This window comes from Alosa alosa, chromosome 16 (genome assembly GCF_017589495.1).
Source record: "Alosa alosa isolate M-15738 ecotype Scorff River chromosome 16, AALO_Geno_1.1, whole genome shotgun sequence".
Lineage (NCBI taxonomy): Eukaryota > Metazoa > Chordata > Actinopteri > Clupeiformes > Clupeidae > Alosa > Alosa alosa.
Genome location: NC_063204.1, coordinates 14590126 through 14610125, shown reverse-complemented (window position 1 = coordinate 14610125; position 20000 = coordinate 14590126). Strand labels below are relative to the sequence as shown.

Sequence of the window (20000 nt, the reverse complement as noted above, 5' to 3'; positions counted from 1 at the left end):
CAAAAAGACACATTATTTTCACATTCAGAGCTCAGTCCTTCTTTGCAGTACCCTCTGCTGCTGTTTTGATCTATTTTTGTCATAACTCACCTGTCATGCCTACCAGGAGGAATCTTCTCTGAACCAGCTGAAAACCAAAGATAAAAATGATCAGAAAAGCCTTTGACACACATTCAGACGAGATTGGCAGCAGTGTTGTTGTTGAGTTAAACGATAAAACGACCTACCAGCACATCCTCTTTTGCGTCTCAGGATACACAGATATGAAATCAGTAGAACCATGATGACGAAGGCAACTACAACTGCCAGCACCTTGACCAGTTGAAACTCATCTATCAGAGAGGATAATTTATCAAATCGATCAACATGAATACATCATCTATTACTAGAGACCATCCTCTCTCTCTCTCTCTCTCTCTCTCTCTCTCTCTCTCTCTAATTATTCTGTACCTGATGGAGTGTCATCCACATCACCACCTGCACCATCACTGGAAGTTAGCGCAGTGGACGAGAATATAGAGGAGGAGGTAGCTGGAGGATATACAATGGATTAGTGAGATTGAAACTATGAACACCAGACAGTGAACAACGCAAACACATTCTCTTGCACAATGCACCACATGTAATAAACAGGGATGTAGTGGAGGCTAAATGCAAGTAAACACAGTTTATCCACCTGAAATTGCAGAGATAGAGTTTATCCACCTCTTATTAGAGTTTATTCACCTCTCAAAAGAGTTTATTCACCACCTCACCGTGATTACACAAATCATTTTTTTTTGTCATCAATCATTTTTATCATCAATCATGTTTTTACCCACCTCTTATTTTAACACTATAGGCCTATCCCTGGTAATAAACAAAGTGAACACATTCACGTTCACCACAGAGTATGACACATTTTGGTCACAAATGTGATCCCCAGTAGATTGCAGTCAGTAATTGTGAAAAAGGTGGATTGTGGAGGATCCACTTGGCCTTCTCAACTCTTTTCTCTCATCTTTTGTGACAGTAACACTATCATGTGTTATCAACGGTACCATACCCAAGTGCTGCAATCTCTTACCTTTCGGCGATGTGCTGATCTTGAGTGAAACCTGCTGTTCGGTCCGGCAGGGGAGTCCCGGCAGGTCGGTTTGGCAGCTTTCACAGGTGTAGGTGTGATGGGAATCATTCCGAGTCACCTCCTGCGTAGACAGTTGGAGTGTGCAAAAGTCACCGGACTTACTGAACAGCCCTTCTGTCCAGTGGCAGCCTGCACACCCCAGGTCCTCACCCTCCTGGCTCCACTTGCCTCGTACGAACCCCGCTGAGCAGTTAAAGGTGCAGCTGAGAATCAGAGGCTCGCCCAGGGTTGCAGGGACCGTCTGCCTCATGCCACCCAGGTCACAGCTCACACAGGCTGGGGAGAAACTCAGGGGGTGTGAGATGGACAACGCACATGAGAAGATCATTTGGAAGTTGAAATTGAAATTTTATATTTACCTTGTATTGCAAACTCAACCAGCAATATCAGAAGCCATTTGGAGGGCTTTGATATATCTGCCATTGATTTAGAGTCTTGTTGATTTGTAGTCTTGTCCTGGATGGTGTCTTGTAATTATGGAATCTTGTCTTATCCCTTGAATGGAAATTGTGTTGTTTTGACCTGGATTGTTCCTTGCTGAATTAGTTTATCTTGTCTTGAATCGTCCTTTGTTTAGTTGAGGTTGTGTTGTCCTGAATTGTCCGTAATTGGATGAAGTTGTCCTGTCTTGGCTTGTGTGATGCTTATGGTGAGAATTGCAGAGACTCAAGCATCACTTGCATCTCCCTGACGTTGAGCAGGAAGCGACACGACAGGATGTTTCTCATGTTTTAACCTACACATGGAAACTTTCTCAAAACACCTGGTCCTGGAAACAGGAAATTTCATGAAAATACGAAGGCCGGCTGCATATTCACTATAGCATAAACGTTACATTTTCGTATTATTACAACTTCTGCGGTATTACACACAATACCATGTAGATATTTTTAAATGTGTAAAATGTGACTCCAAATCATTATAGTCACGTACAATCTATTATGTAGAAGAAAAAAAAAACAGATTTGTTTGAGATACGATATTCTTTTTGGGCATTACAGTGTGTCTAGTTAACTACAAAGCACAGTAACAGTTCCATTTCTACATGTTCGTTAAACTGGCACTGCTGAACAACCAGTGGACAGAGATGTCCTCAAGTCAAAACGTGATCTATAACTTTTATGTTTTCACTTGGTGAACTTTGATTGCATAATTCCACTATTAGTTTATTTAATCATGTTCGGTCATGTCAGAATAGTCTTCTTCTGTGTAGTATAGTCATTCTTATCTGTTTCCATTTTCTTTTCGTACTCAAAACAATGCAATTGAAACCACAGCTTTAACAAGGTTCCTTTTTCCTTCTGTTTTGTTGTTTTACACACAGATAGGGAGGCAGCCTACAGCATGTTTCTTTGCTCTGTACCTCTGTGGCTTTGAGCTCTGCTAACAGTGCCACAAGACTTGAACACTGCCTATGCAAGCTCAAGAGAGGAAATTGAGATTGCTGAGTGGAGCAAGACAAAGCAAAGCAACGACTGTCAGAGTTGGGTGAGAGACGACAGGAAACCTCTGCCTCCACAATACCACACACCCAACGGTTCCTCCGCACTAAAAACACACACACACACACACACACACACACACACACTGCTCCTCCACAGTAACAGAAAACAATGGCAACAGCTTCTGCTGTTCACACAGAGCCTGTCATCCATTTAACTGGAACACATTCTCTATGACACCTCCAGCTTTACATGGCAAACAGCAGAGCACCATCTCCAGCCAGAGCCGCCTGATTCAGTTTGCTCTGCATCAAACATCTCCTCAGACCCCTTGCTTTGACACCTGACATATGGCTACGACTCAACTGAACAACAAATCTAATTCCATTACAACATCTTTACAGTAGTAAATATTAGCCGCATCGTGTATTAGAGTAAAGAAGAATGAATGCATTCCCCATGGATAGCCCGGACCTGTGTATTATGCCCAGAGCTGAAGGAATTTAGCAAAATCAATGTATAAACTTTGGTTAATAGACAGGAAATTACGGTAGTAAAATGTGGGACCTGTGACTGGCGGCCCTGTTGTTTTTAGTAGAAATTGGCTAGTACTAGTGTAATGTAAGGAGTATATGTAATGAGACTTGCTCAACATAAGTATTGCATGAGGTGCCTGGATGGTCCGGGTGCCACTGGCATGTGGGCTACTGTTTGAGGGTAAAAAGTGTCCAGTCCCACTGCATGTCTGAATAGCCGCCACGGGAGTCCGTTTACAGGGTGTCACTTTCACTCTCAATTATTCAGGCCTCAATGGGCTTTTGCTGCACAGTTCACAACTGACCCTCACAGGACAGCAGGAGTGTTGGGATGTGGACAGCACAGAGGGAATCAGTCTAGCCCCAAAATAACGACGACTCTGAGGCGAAATCAGCATGCGACTGGGGCCTGAGCGAGAGTTCCTCTCCATCTCACCTCTACTGCTCCTGGCTTACGTGGTTGCTTTTGGTGAGTAGCCTGGTCTTTGGTTGCCACCTGGATGGCATTGCTGTTGCAGAGCTGTGAAACTTGATTAGAAATGTGTGTTTTTTGGTATTTTCCAGGACTGTTGGCCCACAGCGAGCAGCTCAGTTCTGTGTCCTGTCCAGGAGGATCGTATTTCTCCACTGGAGTGTGTGTGGAGTGCCCGGCAGGATATTTGTGAGTAACACATACAAACAACCCAAAATGGCAAAACACTGACTTCTCTCTCACATGATATCACAGTTGAAAGTGTATTGGACCACTTGTGATCTCCAGAGAGGTTTGGCCTGGCAGGGTCTTACTGTGTCTGTTGTTCTCCTTTATTAGGATTGCCTATCTGTGGGACTTAAAGCCCTTGGCAATATTTTCCCACATCTATTTCCAGAAAGTTTGCATGTTTATTATATTTCTGAACTTAAGGTCTAATTTCAAATTGCATATCAAAATATGAATTTAAGGGCTACTGATCTGTATTCCTGGGCAATGTTACCAAGTACAATACAGTAATACAGAAGAACATTAACAATGTAAGTAGATCATGTTAAATTCATCCATGGTCTGTAAAACTCAGACACATACATGGGTGTTGTTGTTTTGTTTAGCTGTCTTGGCAATGTAAGCGCACCCAGAAAATGCCCCCCTGGAACGTTTAACCTGCAGCCAGGCAAGGCCAGCATCGAGGACTGCCAGGTATGTAACACACACAGCTTTATGCCAGGCAGGGGAAGGGACCGCTTGGCTTTATCACCTTCACTTTAACTTGAGGTGCTGGTGGCGAGGGGCTGCACCTGTTTCACTCAGTTCTGTGTGTGTGTGTGTGTGTCTGTCTGTCTCTGTGTGTGTCTATCTGTGTGTGTATGTGTGTGTGTGTGTGTGTGTGTGTGTGTGTGTGTCCTCAGCCCTGTGGGCCTGGCCTGATCAGCTCTGAAGACGGGGTGGACTGCAGACTGTGTCCTCAGGGCTGTGCCTGTGACCATGCCAGCAGCATTCTGTCTCTGTGCCCCTCCGGAACCTTCTCACCCGAGGGCCACTTGTCCTGCCTGCCCTGCCCCGCCGGCTCCGTGTGCCATGCCGGCCATCAAAGAAGGGTACTGTCTGCCCGTCTGTTCTGACCTGGCAGATTACTCAACACACTCTCCAGTCCGACAGCACACCACAAACAAACATGGCAGCAGTAATAGTTGGCACTCTGGGCTCAACCCTGCTCCGTTTCTGAGAGAGCAGAGATGCTGCATGTGAAGTTGAGTGACACACACACACATTCACACACACTCACACACGGTCTGATGTGATGTGTGTGTGTGTGTTTCCTCTCTCTCCTCTCCCTCAGTGTGGGCCTGGCGAGGAGCCGAACGCAGAGCAGAGCGAGTGTGTTTCCTGCCCACAAGGTTCCTACGCCCCAGCGCTCTCCTCGCAGTGCATGCCCTGTCCTACAGGCAAGTAGCGAAGAGAGGGGGGAAGAGAGGCCGAGAGAGAGAGAGAGAGAGAAAGAGAAAGAGAGAGAGAGAGAGAGAGAGAGAGAAAGAGAAAGAGAGAGGAGGAGAGATAGATAGAGAGAGCGAGAGAGAGAGGAAGAGAGGGAGAGAAAGAGTGAAAGAGAGAGATGGCTTACATGGTCATTACTAATTTACGTCTATTTAATCTCTTACTTTCACCATTCACACACACACACACACACACACACACACACACACACACACACACACACACACACACACACACACACACCTCTAACTTGAATGACAGTAATACAGTATTAGAGGAAGACAAAGAGGATTTAACTTTCACTTCTATTTCAACTTTACATTGTCATCTGGTGCTTCAGCGTATTCACACCTCGAGTCCTTCATCTATGACCTCTGGCACCTCCTCACCATGCTGAGGTGGTGATATCACGCTGCTTTGCACATGGGGTCAGCAACCGTGATGTCAACTTCACCACATGCTCAGATAACCATAGGACTGGCAACATCTTTATAGCTTTGGCTAGAAGCCTGTTCTCGGACACTATTAGATAACCATAAGTATTTTGTACAGACTCTCTGGTATCTGTTCTTCAGGTGGTCAGCGTGTCAGTTATATGTGGTTCCAACATGAACAGCCAGACACCTTTCGGTCAAATTTCGGATCCCTCGATTTAGAGATAGACCTACAGAATAAGAAGGAACCACAATGCAAATTAAATAAATAAGCCATTCTTTCATTCGGCTCACCTTACTGATCTATACATGCATGATCTATTATTGTAAAGGTGTCTGTTGTGTTAGCGCTACTCATTCAACAAACAAGCAAACATGCAAACAATAAAATCACTCATTCTCACACTTTCAGTTTGACAGGTGTGATACTCTCAACACACAAACATTTATACAAACAATAAACCACTCATTTCATACTGTCGGGTGGACATACTGTACGTAAGTAAGCTGATTATTTTAATGTGCTTTGAGATACTGAGATTCGGTTTCCCTATGGTTTCCCCACTCCAGCATTTGTAGAGTATTATTTGCATCACTTTGTGTAATATTGTGTTGCATTTTGTGTCCACTCTGGTGTCTAAAGAGGCTCCCTTTAACACAGATGAGATCGTAAATCCTGTGTGTGTGTTCGTCTTCGGACTGTGATAATATCACAGGGTAAATGAGGAAGTATCTTTCAGTGTGTGTGTCTGATGTGAGGGCCCGTTTTCAACGGGTTTAGGATGTACGAGAGGGTTGACTTGATTGAGAGGCTCTCTCTATCTGAATCAAATTCCCTAATTTGGGGTTTAGGGGCTAAGGTGGACTACTTCAGAGTCTCTTTCTATCTCTTAGTCACTGTTCCCTATTCCCTTGACTCGTACTTCAAAATGTGGTTAACTTCACTAAAAAGGGAAGAAATTCAGAGCTGTATTTGCAAAAGTTGTTTGGTCATCATGATCTGGGAGAGGTCAAAAACTCACCACAGACGTCCGTCTGCCCACCCAGGGCTGAGAGAAAATCAACTCAAAACAACCCATATTCTTAGGGGAGTCTTGTCAAAATTAAATCAAAGCTCTTTTTGATGACAGCTCTTGTAACATTTAAGAACTTCAATTGACCACAACAGATCTATAACCATTTAGGTTCTATCCCTAAAAACACTTGTATTTATCAGACAGATATCCGTATCCTTGCTTGGGTGTGTGGTGTGCATTTAGACCACAACAGGTCCTAGACCTTAGTTTCACAAACAATGAATTTGCTAACAAAACCTATTCGTTTTTTTGTCTGCCCTGGAGCTAGGACTTTCCTTCCTAAATGCCTGGCTGAGTTCACTACTCCTGTGTATGTCAGTGCGTGCGCAGTATATTTTTTGCCCATACAGTGTCTTAGAAAGTAGCCCTACTCACCCGGAGCGGAGTCAAGTCTTTAAGGCGTAGCCCCTGTTGCCCCTGTTTTGCTGACACACAGTCTCTTACAGCTGGTACATTAAGTTCTTACATTTCGTTCAAAGCACATTTCATTTAGCAATCTAACACAACCTTTTTATATCTAAGCAAACACGTAATATTCCTTAAGTCTGAGCAAAACACTTTACACTTTATAAGCAAACTTATGTTTAAGAAAAACACTTATTCTAGCAAAAACAATTTATGCTTTTAATTAAGAAAACACTCTTCAATTCTAATCTTCTAAGTTTTAAAACATTTTAAGTCTTACTTGTTTCACACTGGTTGTCTATCATTACCTTGCAGCATTTGCACATTTTTATTTGTTTTAGAGCAAGCTGGATTTAAGCAGTTATATGACTAAAAATCTTTTAATAGGAAATCTATGATTCTGATTATAAATTATGATCACATCTTCACATTGTAAAGTCACGCTATGATTGTTATCATACCGTGTGTAACTCAGGCCTACAGAAGGGACACTCCTAAACATCAATAAAAAGTTGAATTATTCTAAACGCACATTCAGAAACAATAACCAGGTAGGACCTCTAAGATGACCTCCACATAGTGTTGCATTAGCATTTATACCCTTAATGTAGTCTTACCAACTTTCTGAAACTGTTTACTGTTAATTTTAAGTATTGTATTGTTACATTTTTAAGACACTTTGGATAAAAGTGTCTGCTAAATTCCATAAACACAAACATAAACATACACATACAGGTGTGACCCTCTCAGGTGGAGAGGTCTGACCCTGTTGTGTGAGGCTGTCTGTAAAGTGGACCGCAGACCAAGCGGCCGGTCGATGAGTATCCGTAGCTCCGATCGGTGCAGTGTGTGCAGCTCCACCAACACAGCCAGAGGTCCATCAACTAATTTATGGCCAATTCAATGTGAGCCGTCAGGGAAAAGGCTGCTCTAATTGACTTCAGCTTGCCTTCTTGCTACTAAGAAGCACAGTGTGTAATCATCAGATAAACTCGTAAGGAGATACAACCCTGGTAGTTAGCGTTTAGCCTCTCGATGACTGGATGTAATAACACAGTTTCATCCTTTCTCCTCAGCCTCTTTCTTTCTTCCTCAGTTAAAAGACCCAGCTGACTAACACTGCCAAGATTTGCAACTTGTTATCAAACTTGTTATCAAACTTATTCTCAATTAGAAGTACAGTAGATATATTATGAACTGTATTTGGGGAGCAACAGTAGTGTGGAAACAGTTAGCTAGCACTGCTTTGTCTACATTCTGTGCATCGCACTGGCTGCACAATGTCTTGGCAGTGTATGCAGTGAAACAACAAGGCAATCCGGTGGCCAATCAGCATCTTACTGTAGGTTGTGCTTTGAAGTCGGGTTTGTCTGCGGTCCCTATCAGGCCTTCTGTTTGTGTTCCAGGTAGTTTCTGCCCCCAGGAGGGCCTGTCGCAGCCTCTGCCCTGCCCGCCAGACGAGCACACCACCCAGCCTGGCCAGTCGTCATGCCAACGCTGCAATGGCACGTCCGGATGCCAGGCCTCGAGGCCCACGGCCTGGAGCAGGGCCGAGGTTCAGAGGTCACGACCCCAGCAGCCCTGCCCAGCAGGGATGCAGCTCTCGGAGAAGGAGGGGGTGGGCTGTGTGAAGTGTCAAGTGGGTGAGTGTGAGTGAGAAAGCCCCAGGTGCCCAGTTGACCTCTAAGGTCAAAGGTTATCACCTAGGCAGCTACAGTACATGCCTCCCCATCTCCATACAGTATCTGTTTCGTACAATGACTGACATTGACTGACCTGCCAGCCTGAATGCCATCATATTATATTGTCTTAGTATATACTGTACCCTACTGTAGAATTTGGTTTTACTGGATATTAGCCTCTAAACATTCCTTACTTATACTACTACAGTACTATGTTGATTTGTATGGTGTGACTATTCAGTAGATGTGTGCTTCATCCATTGGGCCTCCCTGTTGTGCAGGGTTTTACTGCATTGGAGGCATGGCCATCCAGTGTCCAGCCGGACGCTATGGAGCCAAGGAGGGATTGCAGAGAGAGAGAGACTGCTCACCCTGTCCCGCAGGTACACACAGAGTCAACATTTGGATACATTTGCATACATTTGCTTCTCTTTACAATGTGACTGCACCCACATGTCTGTATGGTGTGGAATGGTGTGGTGTGGTGTGGTGTGGTGTGTGGTGTGGTGTGGTGTGGTATGGTACGGTAGCTCGGTGGCTGAAACTCAGACCGACTATGTGTTTGTGGTCAGAGCAGAGCTGACGTATCTCTGAAGCATGTGGTTGCTGAAAAGAAGATGAAAGGCACTTTGGGCATGATGGGAAATGTAGTTTTTTCCAGCTGCCCCAGGGTCCACTCAAAGGCCAAACACTTTTCTGCAGGTTTCTGCTTTGTAGACCGTCCAAAGGCCCAAACTGGGATTCTGTCTCTAACTGTGCCATGGCCGGTTCTGTGCAGGGTTCTACTGTTTGGAGGGCAGCTATCGCAGGCCCGACTCCCAGTTCCTGTGCCCGGCGGGGTTCTACTGCGAGGAGGGAACAGCAGTACCACACGGGTCACCTTGCCCTGCCGGAACTGCTGGAGCACAACTCGGCCAGACAAGTAGAGCAGCTTGCAAGCGATGTGTGGAGGGACGTTTCTGTCCTGCAGGTGAGTCAACACACACACACACGTGTACAAACACATGCATGCACACACACACACACACACACACACACACACAGACACAGACACACACACACACACACACACACACAGACTCTCTCTCTCACACACACACACACACACACACACACACACACACACACACACACAGACTCTCTCTCACACACACACACACACACACACACACACACACACACACACACACACACACACAAACAAGCAGACACACACACACACACACACACACACACACACACACACACTTTCTCTCATGTTAATTTCTTTAATTGTATCATTGCTTCTCTGGCAGGTTCTGTTGGGCCAGGCCTGCCCTGTGCCAGGGGACGGTACTGCCCAGCTGGCACCCTGACAGAGATCTTATGTCCCCGTGGTACCTTCACTCCCCACCAGGGGGCGCTAAGTGAGGACAGGAGTCTTTCCTTTCCCAGATTTACTCAAAAGCAAACCACACCCAAAAACACTCATGTATATGGTCTGTGTGTGTGTGTGTGTGTGTGTGTGTGTGTGTGTGTGTGTGTGTGTGTGTGTGTGTGTGTGGGTGTGTGTGTGTATGTGTTTGTGTGTGTGTTTGTCCCACACAGGAATGAAAGACTGCTTGCGGTGTCCAGCAGGGTTCTATTGCCCCGAGGGCACCAGTGACCCCGTGCCCTGCCAGCCGGGCTCCTTCAACCCCCTGGATGGGCAGGACTCCGCTGACGACTGCCGACCCTGCTACCCCGGCAAGGCCTGCACCAGAGTGGCACTGAAGGCTCCAGACGTCGACTGCATGCCAGGGTAATGCTGCCCACCTCTCTGCCAGGGACTCAGACACACACACACACACACACACACACATCCATCTGTTCTATGATTTTCCTCATGTGTGGGACACTGAGTGCATATTGTCCATGTATGTAAGGGATAGCGTTTTGTCCACTAGTCAGTATCAAACGTTCTGACAGGGCAAACATGCCCCCAACGTGAAGCGGAAGCACCAGGCATCAGCCACTGATGATTAAAAAACGTTCAAAATGCAAATCATGCTTAAAGCGTAACTCTCGCCAAAATGCCTAGGGTCTTTTTGTGAATGTACCCAATTCAAACCTTTGTTTAAAAGCATAATTACGTCGAAAGTGCCACTATTAAGATTGACTGTATGTCGTTTTCGGGTCAAAAGGCCTTTTGAATGGAAGTGCTAGGGGCACTACTATTTTGATGCATGATCGCATCGAAATCGCTATTTTGTTTACGTTTTACATTCACAAAAAGACCCTACTGTAGGTTGCATTTTGGCGAGAGTTACACTTTAAAGGTACATGTGATCATCACTCAAGCTCCTTCTCCTTCTTCTTCTCTGACTCTAATTCTCTGTTTTTTCATCTTACCCTCTCATGCCCCCTCTGCCCAGCTTTGTTTGCCCTCCAGGTTCGGCGCGCCCAAACCTACCTGCCAACGCCTGCCCCCCTGGCACCCTTGGCAACCGCACCGACCTAACAGACCGCACGCAATGTCAGCTGTGCCCCGCACGCTTCGCCTGCCTCAGAGGTGCAGTACGACTCACCACACCACTCGCAGCACACAGCTACACACACACACACACACACACACACACACTTGGGCTTGCAGCTCTTTATCAAATACAACGCGCTGGCTAGTCTGAACAGCTCACAGCTCCGTTCAGCAGCACCCATCCTTTCTGCACTTAATCATATGAAGCCCTCTATGTAATCATCACACATCTGTAAGGGCTATTGTAATTGCTACACTCTTTAATGTCTCAGTTAGAGAATCCATCAGAAAATTATCAGCTAGGACTTATTGGGATTATTTCATGGAGTCTTTATGTCGGGTGGACACATTGTGATAGATCACATATGCACATATAGTTCACACAGTCACAGTAATCACCTATAGATATTCACATCTAGTTGTCACCTGCATACAGACCGGCATGCTCTGAGTGCTTCTCTGTCACCCTGGCCAGGTACGGGTGGCATCCAGAGGCCACCTCTCGCCTGCTTTCCCGGGCACTACTGCCCCATTGGCAGCATGTTCCCCACGCAGCACAAATGCCCGCCGGGCACCTGGAGTGAGCACAGTGGGCTGGAGTCGCTGCGGGAGTGCCAGCCATGCCCCCGGGGATGGTACTGCCTCTCGGGCACAGGGGCGCCGTCAGGGAGGTGCAGCTCTGGACACTACTGCCCTGAAGGTACAATGCTAAACTCATCCAGGACACCAGGTGGTCTTTAAACCTTCCCTGTTTCTCCTGTACTGAATCTGGGCACAGCTGCCAGTGAAGTAGAGTGGGTCTCATCCTCTGATCTGTTTTTTTTAACCTCTCATGCTAGAAGGATGCCTACTATTGGAGCCGTTTTGTGTGCACGTTTTACATTGTGCCTGAATAGTTTTAAACATGATAAACTATGAAAATCATAAATGTTGGTTTGACCCCACTTGAATTTCAAAGACTACACTGGCGACACAATGCCACATATTATGCACTTGGCTGCTCATCCGGACAGCACACACATAGTCCACATGTCCAGACACCCCCCCACATGTCAGTGCTAATCACATATAGAGTCTCACACACCTTGAACTACACACCTTGTAGAGGTGGTTGGGTCTAATACAAGCATATCCCTCAGACAGGTGTGTGAGATTCAGGTTTCATCTGAACGCTGCCAGGTGTATCAAATTGAAGACTGGCCATGTATGTCTTGTAGGAGTGTGTGTACAGTTCTGACCAACATAAACACAGGTGACTGTGGCACACTGCTGTTGTTGATGCTAATAGACCTCTGAAGTTCGCCTTTAAAAGACACAAAAAGTAGGACCCTTTGCCCATATAAGGAGATCTGGGTATCATCTTTGCCCATATAGGAAGATCTGGATCTCCTTAAATGGGCAAAGATGACAGCTTTGGATCCCTTTTCTTGGCGAACTTCAGAGGTCTATGAAGGTGACTGTGGCACGCTGCTGTTGTTGAAGCCAGTGAAGCTGATTGTGGATACTGCTTCCTCAGGAACCATGTACGGCACCCAGTTCCCGTGCCCAGCGGGGACCTTCAGCACCACCATTGGCAACGGGCAGAGAGCTGACTGCCTCATCTGCCCCGCGGGGCATTACTGCAAGGAGGGCACCTCCAAACCCACAGCCTGCCCCCTGTGAGTCAAGCACACACACACACACACACACACACACACACACACACACACACACACACACACACACACACACACACACACACACATAGCCAATGAGTCCTCCAGCAGAAGCGTTCTCATACACTCTCAGAGTGTTTGCTGTTTGCATTGTAGCCCACTCTGGATGGGCGTGTGCCAGATGGCTTGATGTAGATGCTTTTCCCAACATGATCATATGTGTGGGAGTCCTGATCCCAAGAGGACGGTCCCTGGCAGGTTTTTGCACCAGCTGTGCTGGTCCAGCTCCTGTTCACAGCCCCACTGTCAGTGCGGCCCTCAGCTGGGCTCTTTAATGAGTGCAGATGTCTGCCTCTGTGGGGGTCGGGAAATATCTCCAGTCTCAAGTTCTCAGCTCCACATCTCTCAGTAAACACAGTAAACACAGTAGCAACTAGATCTTCTTCATCAAACTGTGTATTAGATTAGATTAGATATATGATAATGCATTCCTTTGCATTTATATACTGTAAGGGTTGATGTCAGGATTTTGTTTTGGTTCCAGTTTTAGAGACAGTGTGTTAAAAATGTTAGAGTTAGACAAACACTAACACACACACTGCTAGATATCAGAGTGTTTGAGACGATGCCGTCTGCAGTAGAGAATAAGATCAGGTGGGATTTGCCCATCACAGTGTTTGAGAGAGCCTCTCCTCCGTTGCCAGGACGACGTACCGGCAGCTGAGAGGGGGCCAGCGGCCCCAGGACTGCCCCCCGTGCCCCGCGGGATACTTCTGCCCCCTGCCCGCCACCGTCCAGCCCAGAGTGTGTGGAGTGGGCAGCTACTCGGTGAGTCTTGCGATGCCTCTCCACAGCCATTTAGCACACTCAACTATGTTTTAAACTATTTTTATTTCTCCTTTTTATTTATTTATTTACTCTCATCTCACTCTTCTTTGCTTTTGTTTATGTCAAGCACATTGAATTGCCTCTGTGTATGAAATGTGCTATATATAATGCTATATGGATAAATGTCTACTTCTCCACAACCACATCATCTGGACTTCAAGAAGAATCACTCTGTAACTCACACTGTAACTGTGGTTACCTTTATGGTAATCACCATTTGCACTCCCTACATTCACACACACTCGCATCAGAGTGTGACCCTGCATTACCTCACGGGTGCATACTCAGTCTAATGGCAGTTCTTTGTACTAATTCTGGTTGACAGACTACAGTTGTATCCATTATTCTAGAGTATTATTCTTGTTCTGCATGTGTTATATAAGCCACTGGATGGACAGATCTGCTTTGGGATTCTTAAGGTATCTATCTATCCAGAGTAACCTAGCTCTTACCCTGGTTTGACCTTGACCTGACCCTCATCTGGCCCTCACCCGGCCCTGATGTGGCCTCTGTCTGGTCGGTTCAGGTACGGTAATGAGAGCTTGTGAGAGAGATAACACTGACCGTGTCAGCTCCTGGAGATGTGTGAGGATACACAGACTCGGTGAATGTGAGAACTAAAACCATCTGTGCAACAAACACCTCTGACCAGGAGCTCTTATTGGTCTGCAACCAGTCTGCCATTCCCTTTCTTATGGTCCATGTTGATATCCCATGTTAGCATCATACATTCACACAAACCCTACCCAGGTATTTATCAGGAAGGATATGGTATTACAGCACTGAGAAACATCTGGACATTCATGTAATTTCCCTCATATCTTATGCTAGTGTGCAATGCTCACAAGCTGAACTGATGTGTGTTTTTTTCTTTTGATAGCCTTTTGTATTATGTTTATGCTTTGTTAATACTGTCTTGATCTACAGCTTTCGTCAGATATCCTATATGATGATATATAATGCTCAAGTGCTTGCTAACTGACATGCCTTATCTCTCTGTTGTGACATTTCTCTGGCTCTCTATTGTGTTGTGTGTCTGCTTGGTGTGCTGTGGTGTTGTGCACCTGTGTGGCTATTCTGTTCTGTTCTGTGCTGTTCTGTGGCGTTGTGCGTCTGCCTGGCTTTGCTGTGCTGTTGTGTTGCGCAACTGCCCGGCTGTTCTGTGCTGTTGTATTGTGTGTGTGTGCCCGGCTGTTCTGTGCTGTTGTGTTGTGCCTGACTGTTCTGTGCTGTTGTGCGTCTGCCTGACTGTGCTGTGCTGTTGTATGTGTGTGTGCCCGGCTGTTCTGTGCTGTTGTGTTGTGCATCCGCCTGACTGTTCTGTGCTGTTGTGCATCTGCCTGACTGTGGTGACTTCTTTGCTGTTGTGTTGTGTGTCTGCCCGGCTGTGCTGTGCTGTTGTGTTGTGCCTGACTGTTCTGTGCTGTTGTGTTGTGCCTGACTGTTCTGTGCTGTTGTGCGTCGTCCGACTGTGCCTGACTGTGCTGTTCTGTGCTGTGCTGTTGTGCCTGACTGTTCTGTGCTGTTGTTGTGCCTGCCTGACTGTGCTGTGCTGTTGTATGTGTGTGTGCCCGGCTGTTCTGTGCTGTTGTGTTGTGCATCCGCCTGACTGTTCTGTGCTGTTGTGCATCTGCCTGACTGTGGTGACTTCTTTGCTGTTGTGTTGTGTGTCTGCCCGGCTGTGCTGTGCTTTGATGTTGTGTTGTGCTGTGGTGTGTGTCTGCCTGGCTATGCGGGTCTGTGGTGTTGTGTGTCTGCCTGGCTGTGCTGTGCTGTGGTATTGTGATGCTCAGGATGAGGGCTCAGTGGAGTGCCTGCCGTGTCGGCGCGGTCACTATTGCAGCAACGAGACAACCAGCGCAGAGGTCATGCTGAGCGTCATGGTGTGTCCCCCCGGCTTCGTTTGCTCCCAGGGGCTCGACCGGGAGCCCCAGCGCTCCACCGTCTTCTGCCCCATCGGATTCTACTGTCCCGGAGGGGGCGTTGTAAGTGTTCTAACATCCCTCGCTGGTGTGCCTGCAGCAGATTCAACCTGCCTTCCACCAGGGCACAGCACTGACTGTGTGTACTCCTCCTCTGATCTGACCCCAGAACCCTAACCCGATTCCCTGCCCTAATGGAACCTACAGTGGACAGCCGGGTCTGAGGGATGAGGCCGACTGTGTCTCGTGTCCCGCTGGGATGTACTGCTTCTCTCAGAACCAGGACCAGCCCGTCACAGAGCCAGTAAGCCGAGAGTTTGTTAAGTTTGTTAAGAGTTAGTGTGTTAAAGCCGAGAGGCTGAGTTAGTGTGTTAAAGCCGAGCTGCTGAGTTAGTGTGTTAAAGCCGAGATGCTGAGTTAGTGTGTTAAAGCTGAGATGCTGAGTTAGTGTGTTAAGGCCCATTCACACCAAGAACGATAGCAATAGCGATAACTATAAATAAATATCGTTCTTGTTAATATGAATGACGACGTTCACCCATAAACTATAACGATAACGACATGAAGAACGATATCGTTGGGGATCAAAAAAATTTTTCAGAACGATAAAAAGTTAATAGCCAATCAGAACCCATCAAATTTTAACCGTCACATTCATTAACACAATGAGAGACTTTGTTTATCGTTGTTCAGTGTGAACGCTTTTATCGTTATGGTTATAGTTATCGGTATCGTTATCGTTCTTGGTGTGATAGGCCTTTAAAGCCGAGATGCTGAGTTAGTGTGTTAAAGCCGAGAGGCTGAGTTAGTGTGTAAAGTCGAGGTGCTGAGTTAAAAGCCGAGGCACTGAGTTAATGTGTTAAAGCATCCCACACTTACAGTGTCTCTGCTGGCTCTGAGGAATTTATCCTCAGATTTCTTGATGTATGGACTGTGTGACACTGTGGTGGTTCATTTTCATGAACTTAAAAGAATGAACTTCCTTCAGTGAAACTCAGTTATGTGTAGGTGAATGCTTGCAGAGAGAGTGATGAGTGTTTGTCTTCATGCCTCTTGTTGTCCTGATTCACTGCACTCAGTTCTGTTCTGTTCTACTCCCCGTGTGTGTGTGTTTCACCTGTTACCTGGCAGACGGGTTCCTGCCCAAACGGGCACTTCTGCCCTGCTGGCACAGGGCATCCACTCTCATTCCCCTGCCCGGTGGGCTCTTTCAGGAACGACTCCCTCGGGCACGGAGGCGAGAGCTGCGTGGCCTGTCCAGCTAGGCACTACTGTGGCACCCTGGCCTCCCACACGCCTAACCAGTGCCCTCAGGTATGACCACACGCCCAAGAGACACACACAGCTCTGTACTTTATTAGTCAACACACAGTGATCACACTCATTTAAACGATTCAAGATATGAGTATTGTTACTAAGGCACTTTTAAAAGACTGACTTTTCTTACCAATATTTGTACTTTGGATTGTAGACATGTTATTAAATCAACAAATAGATTTTGCAATCCATCAGATTTAACACTTTGTACTTTGCACATTATTAAAATGAGGGTTTTTTTCTGGTGCTGTCAGGGTTTCTATTGCCCAGAGGGCAGTAGCACCCCTGCCCCCTGTGAGGACGGCACCTATGGCCATAGTGCTGCCCTGGCCGATGCCTCAGAGTGTGCCCCTTGTGATGGGGGCAGGTACTGCAGTGGAGTGGGGCAGACAGAGCCGTCGGGGGCCTGTGAGGAGGGCTTCTACTGCAGACAGAGAGCCACCACAGCAGTAAGGCTGCACGCCTCATCTGGACACATTTCATGATGTCTGTGACTGTGGTGACTATGTACTGACTGATAGACTCTGTGCGGCTTTCTTGCTAAAGTCCTTTCCAACTCTGTTAGAGTCAGACGTCAGTGGTGCTATACCCTTTGCAACCATCTATATAAGAGAATTATGAAATATTATTGTACATGTGCATGTGTGTGTGTGTGTGTGTGTGTGTGTGTGTGTGTGTGTGTGTGTGTGTGTGTGTCTCCTGCAGACTCCTGTGGATGGCCCTTGGGGTGGTCTGTGCCCAGCTGGCAGTTATTGCCCCTCTGGGTCACCCCACCCGTCCCCATGTCCCCCTGGCACCTTCAGCAACAGCACCGGCCTCAAGGACCCGCAGCAGTGTGTCAGCTGCCCCCCTGGGTAACACTCCTTCCCCACTGACCATCACACCAACCTACCCCAACCCTCCCACTTACACACCTCAGAACTATATAACTCATGACATACGTGGGCATGGTGGAGCAGCGGCAGTCTGGCAATTCCTGTGTCAAACAACATATGCTAAATATCAGTCTAGATCAACTGCTCTGAAAATCATCACACCAACCTATCCCAGCCCTTCCACTTACATTCCCTCCCCAACCTATCCTATTAAACTCCCCACCAAACTATCCACCTAACTACTCAACAACTAATTCACCATTTCAGATCTAACTGTTCCCTAATGACCTACATCTCTCCTCTTAGGTATTACTGTCTGGGCTCCAACAACTCTGCCCCCACCGGACACTGTTTTGCAGGGTTCTACTGCCCTGGTGGGGCAGATTCCCCTGTGCAGAGGGAGGCTGAGGAGGGGCACTACTCTCATGAGGGGGCAGTGCGGGCAGAGGCTTGCCCCCTGGGCACCTTCCAGCCAGTGAGTCTAATCTTACCATTCCTGAAGATTGTGGTTCTAATGTCTTTAGAATAATAAAACTGAGAAACAACATGCAGACAGCTCATTTGAAAGCCCACATTACTGTGATTAATAATCATATATTGATTATGTCATATTGAGTTTAAGTTGTTATTGATTATGAAGTTGTATTGAATTTCAGTTGTTATTGATTATAAAGTCTTATTGAGTTTGAGTTCATATTGATTATGATGTATTGAATTTGAGTTCGTATTGATTATGATGTTGTATTGAGTTTGAGTTTGTATTGATTATGATATCATATTGAATTTGAGTTAGTATTCATTATGATGTCGCGTTGAGTTTGAGTTATTATGATGTCATTTTGAGCTTGAGTTGGTACTGATTATGATGTCATATTGAGCTTGAGTTAGTATTGATTATAATGTTGTATTGAGATTGAATTGGTATTGATGTCATATTGAGTTGGAGTTAGTATTGTTTATGATGCCATATTGAGTTTGAGTTAGTATTGATTATGATGTCTTATTTATTATGATGTCATATTGAGTTGGTATTGATCATGATGTCATATATTGATGTCATATGGAGTTTCAGTTGGTACGGATTATGATATCATACTAAGTTTAAGTTGGTACTGATTATGATGTCATATTGAGCTTGAGTTGTTATGATGTCATATTGAGTTTAAGCTGGTATTGATAATGATGTCTTATTTATTACGATATCGTATTGAGTTTGAGTTGTTATGATGTCATATTGAGTTTGAGTTAGTATTGATTATGATGTCGTATTGAGTTTAAATTGTTATGTCATTTTGAATTTGAGTTATTATTAATTATGATGTCGTATTGAGTTTGAGTTGTTATGATGTCATATTAAGTTTGAGTTGGTATTGATTATGATGTCTTATTTATTATGATGTCGTATTGAAAACCTGCCATTGCTTATGCCAATATTTTAGGAAAGGGACATTATGATGTCGTATTGAGTTTGAATTCATACTGATTATGACTTTGTATTGAGTAAATTTGATTATGATGTCATATTGAGTTGGAGTTAGTATTTATTATGATGTTGTATTGAGTTTGAGTTAGTATTTATTATGATGTAGTATTGAATTTTAGATAGTATTGATTATGATGTCGTATTGATCTGAGTTCATATTGATTATGATGTCATATAGAGTTTAAGGTTCATATTGAATATTGCGTCATATTGAACTTGAGTTAGTATTTACTATGATGTCGTATTGAGTTTGAGTTAGTATTGATTATGATGTGATATTGAGTTTGAGTTAGTATTGATTATGATGTGATATTGAGTGTATATTTGTCCTCTGTGTGCAGGGCAGAGCCCAGGGCCGGTGTCTGGAGTGCCAGCCTGGCCACCTCTGCAACCAGACGGGACTTTCTCAGCCCCCCCTTTGCCCCTCGGGCCACTACTGCCCCCCTGGCTCGTCTGTCGCACAGCCATGCCCACCCGTACGTGCCCATCACACCTGTCTGCCATCCTCAACACCTGAGCATCAGCTGTGTACATGATCAGCAGCATCCAAATATCTCTAATTCATTTTTTGTGTGTGTGTGTGTGTGTGTGTGTGTGTGTGTGTGTGTGTGTGTGTGTGTGTTTGTATGTGTGTGTGTGTGTGTGTGTGTGTGTGTGTGTGTGTGTGTGTGTGTGTTTGTTTGTGTGTTTTTGTGT

General features: G+C 45.7%; 2 protein-coding genes and 1 long non-coding RNA gene across 3 annotated transcripts in view; all 3 read left to right on the top strand.

Annotated features, from left to right (window-relative positions):
* Positions 1 to 8023: 8023 nt before the first annotated feature.
* On the top strand, positions 8024 to 16949 carry LOC125309902 (proprotein convertase subtilisin/kexin type 5-like). Its single transcript, XM_048267018.1, has 13 exons — positions 8024 to 8033; positions 8395 to 8631; positions 8952 to 9053; positions 9449 to 9640; positions 9966 to 10076; positions 10258 to 10450; positions 11064 to 11200; positions 11640 to 11864; positions 12681 to 12822; positions 13524 to 13647; positions 15501 to 15692; positions 15799 to 15933; positions 16761 to 16949. The coding sequence occupies exons 1-13, from the start codon at positions 8024 to 8026 to the stop codon at positions 16947 to 16949; spliced, it is 1989 nt and encodes a 662-aa protein (XP_048122975.1).
* Positions 16950 to 17310: 361 nt separating this feature from the next.
* LOC125310031 lies at positions 17311 to 18243 on the top strand. The gene is made up of 3 exons (XR_007196229.1): positions 17311 to 17395; positions 17652 to 17800; positions 18128 to 18243. It is a non-coding gene; the product is annotated as an uncharacterized LOC125310031 (long non-coding RNA).
* Positions 18244 to 18881: 638 nt separating this feature from the next.
* Positions 18882 to 20000, top strand: part of LOC125309901 (neurogenic locus notch homolog protein 3-like) — a 20671-nt gene continuing 19552 nt past the window's right edge. The window contains exons 1-2 of the mRNA XM_048267017.1: positions 18882 to 18896; positions 19646 to 19780. Coding sequence (XP_048122974.1) covers positions 18882 to 18896; positions 19646 to 19780 — 150 coding nt within the window. The remainder of the gene's footprint in view (positions 18897 to 19645; positions 19781 to 20000) is intronic.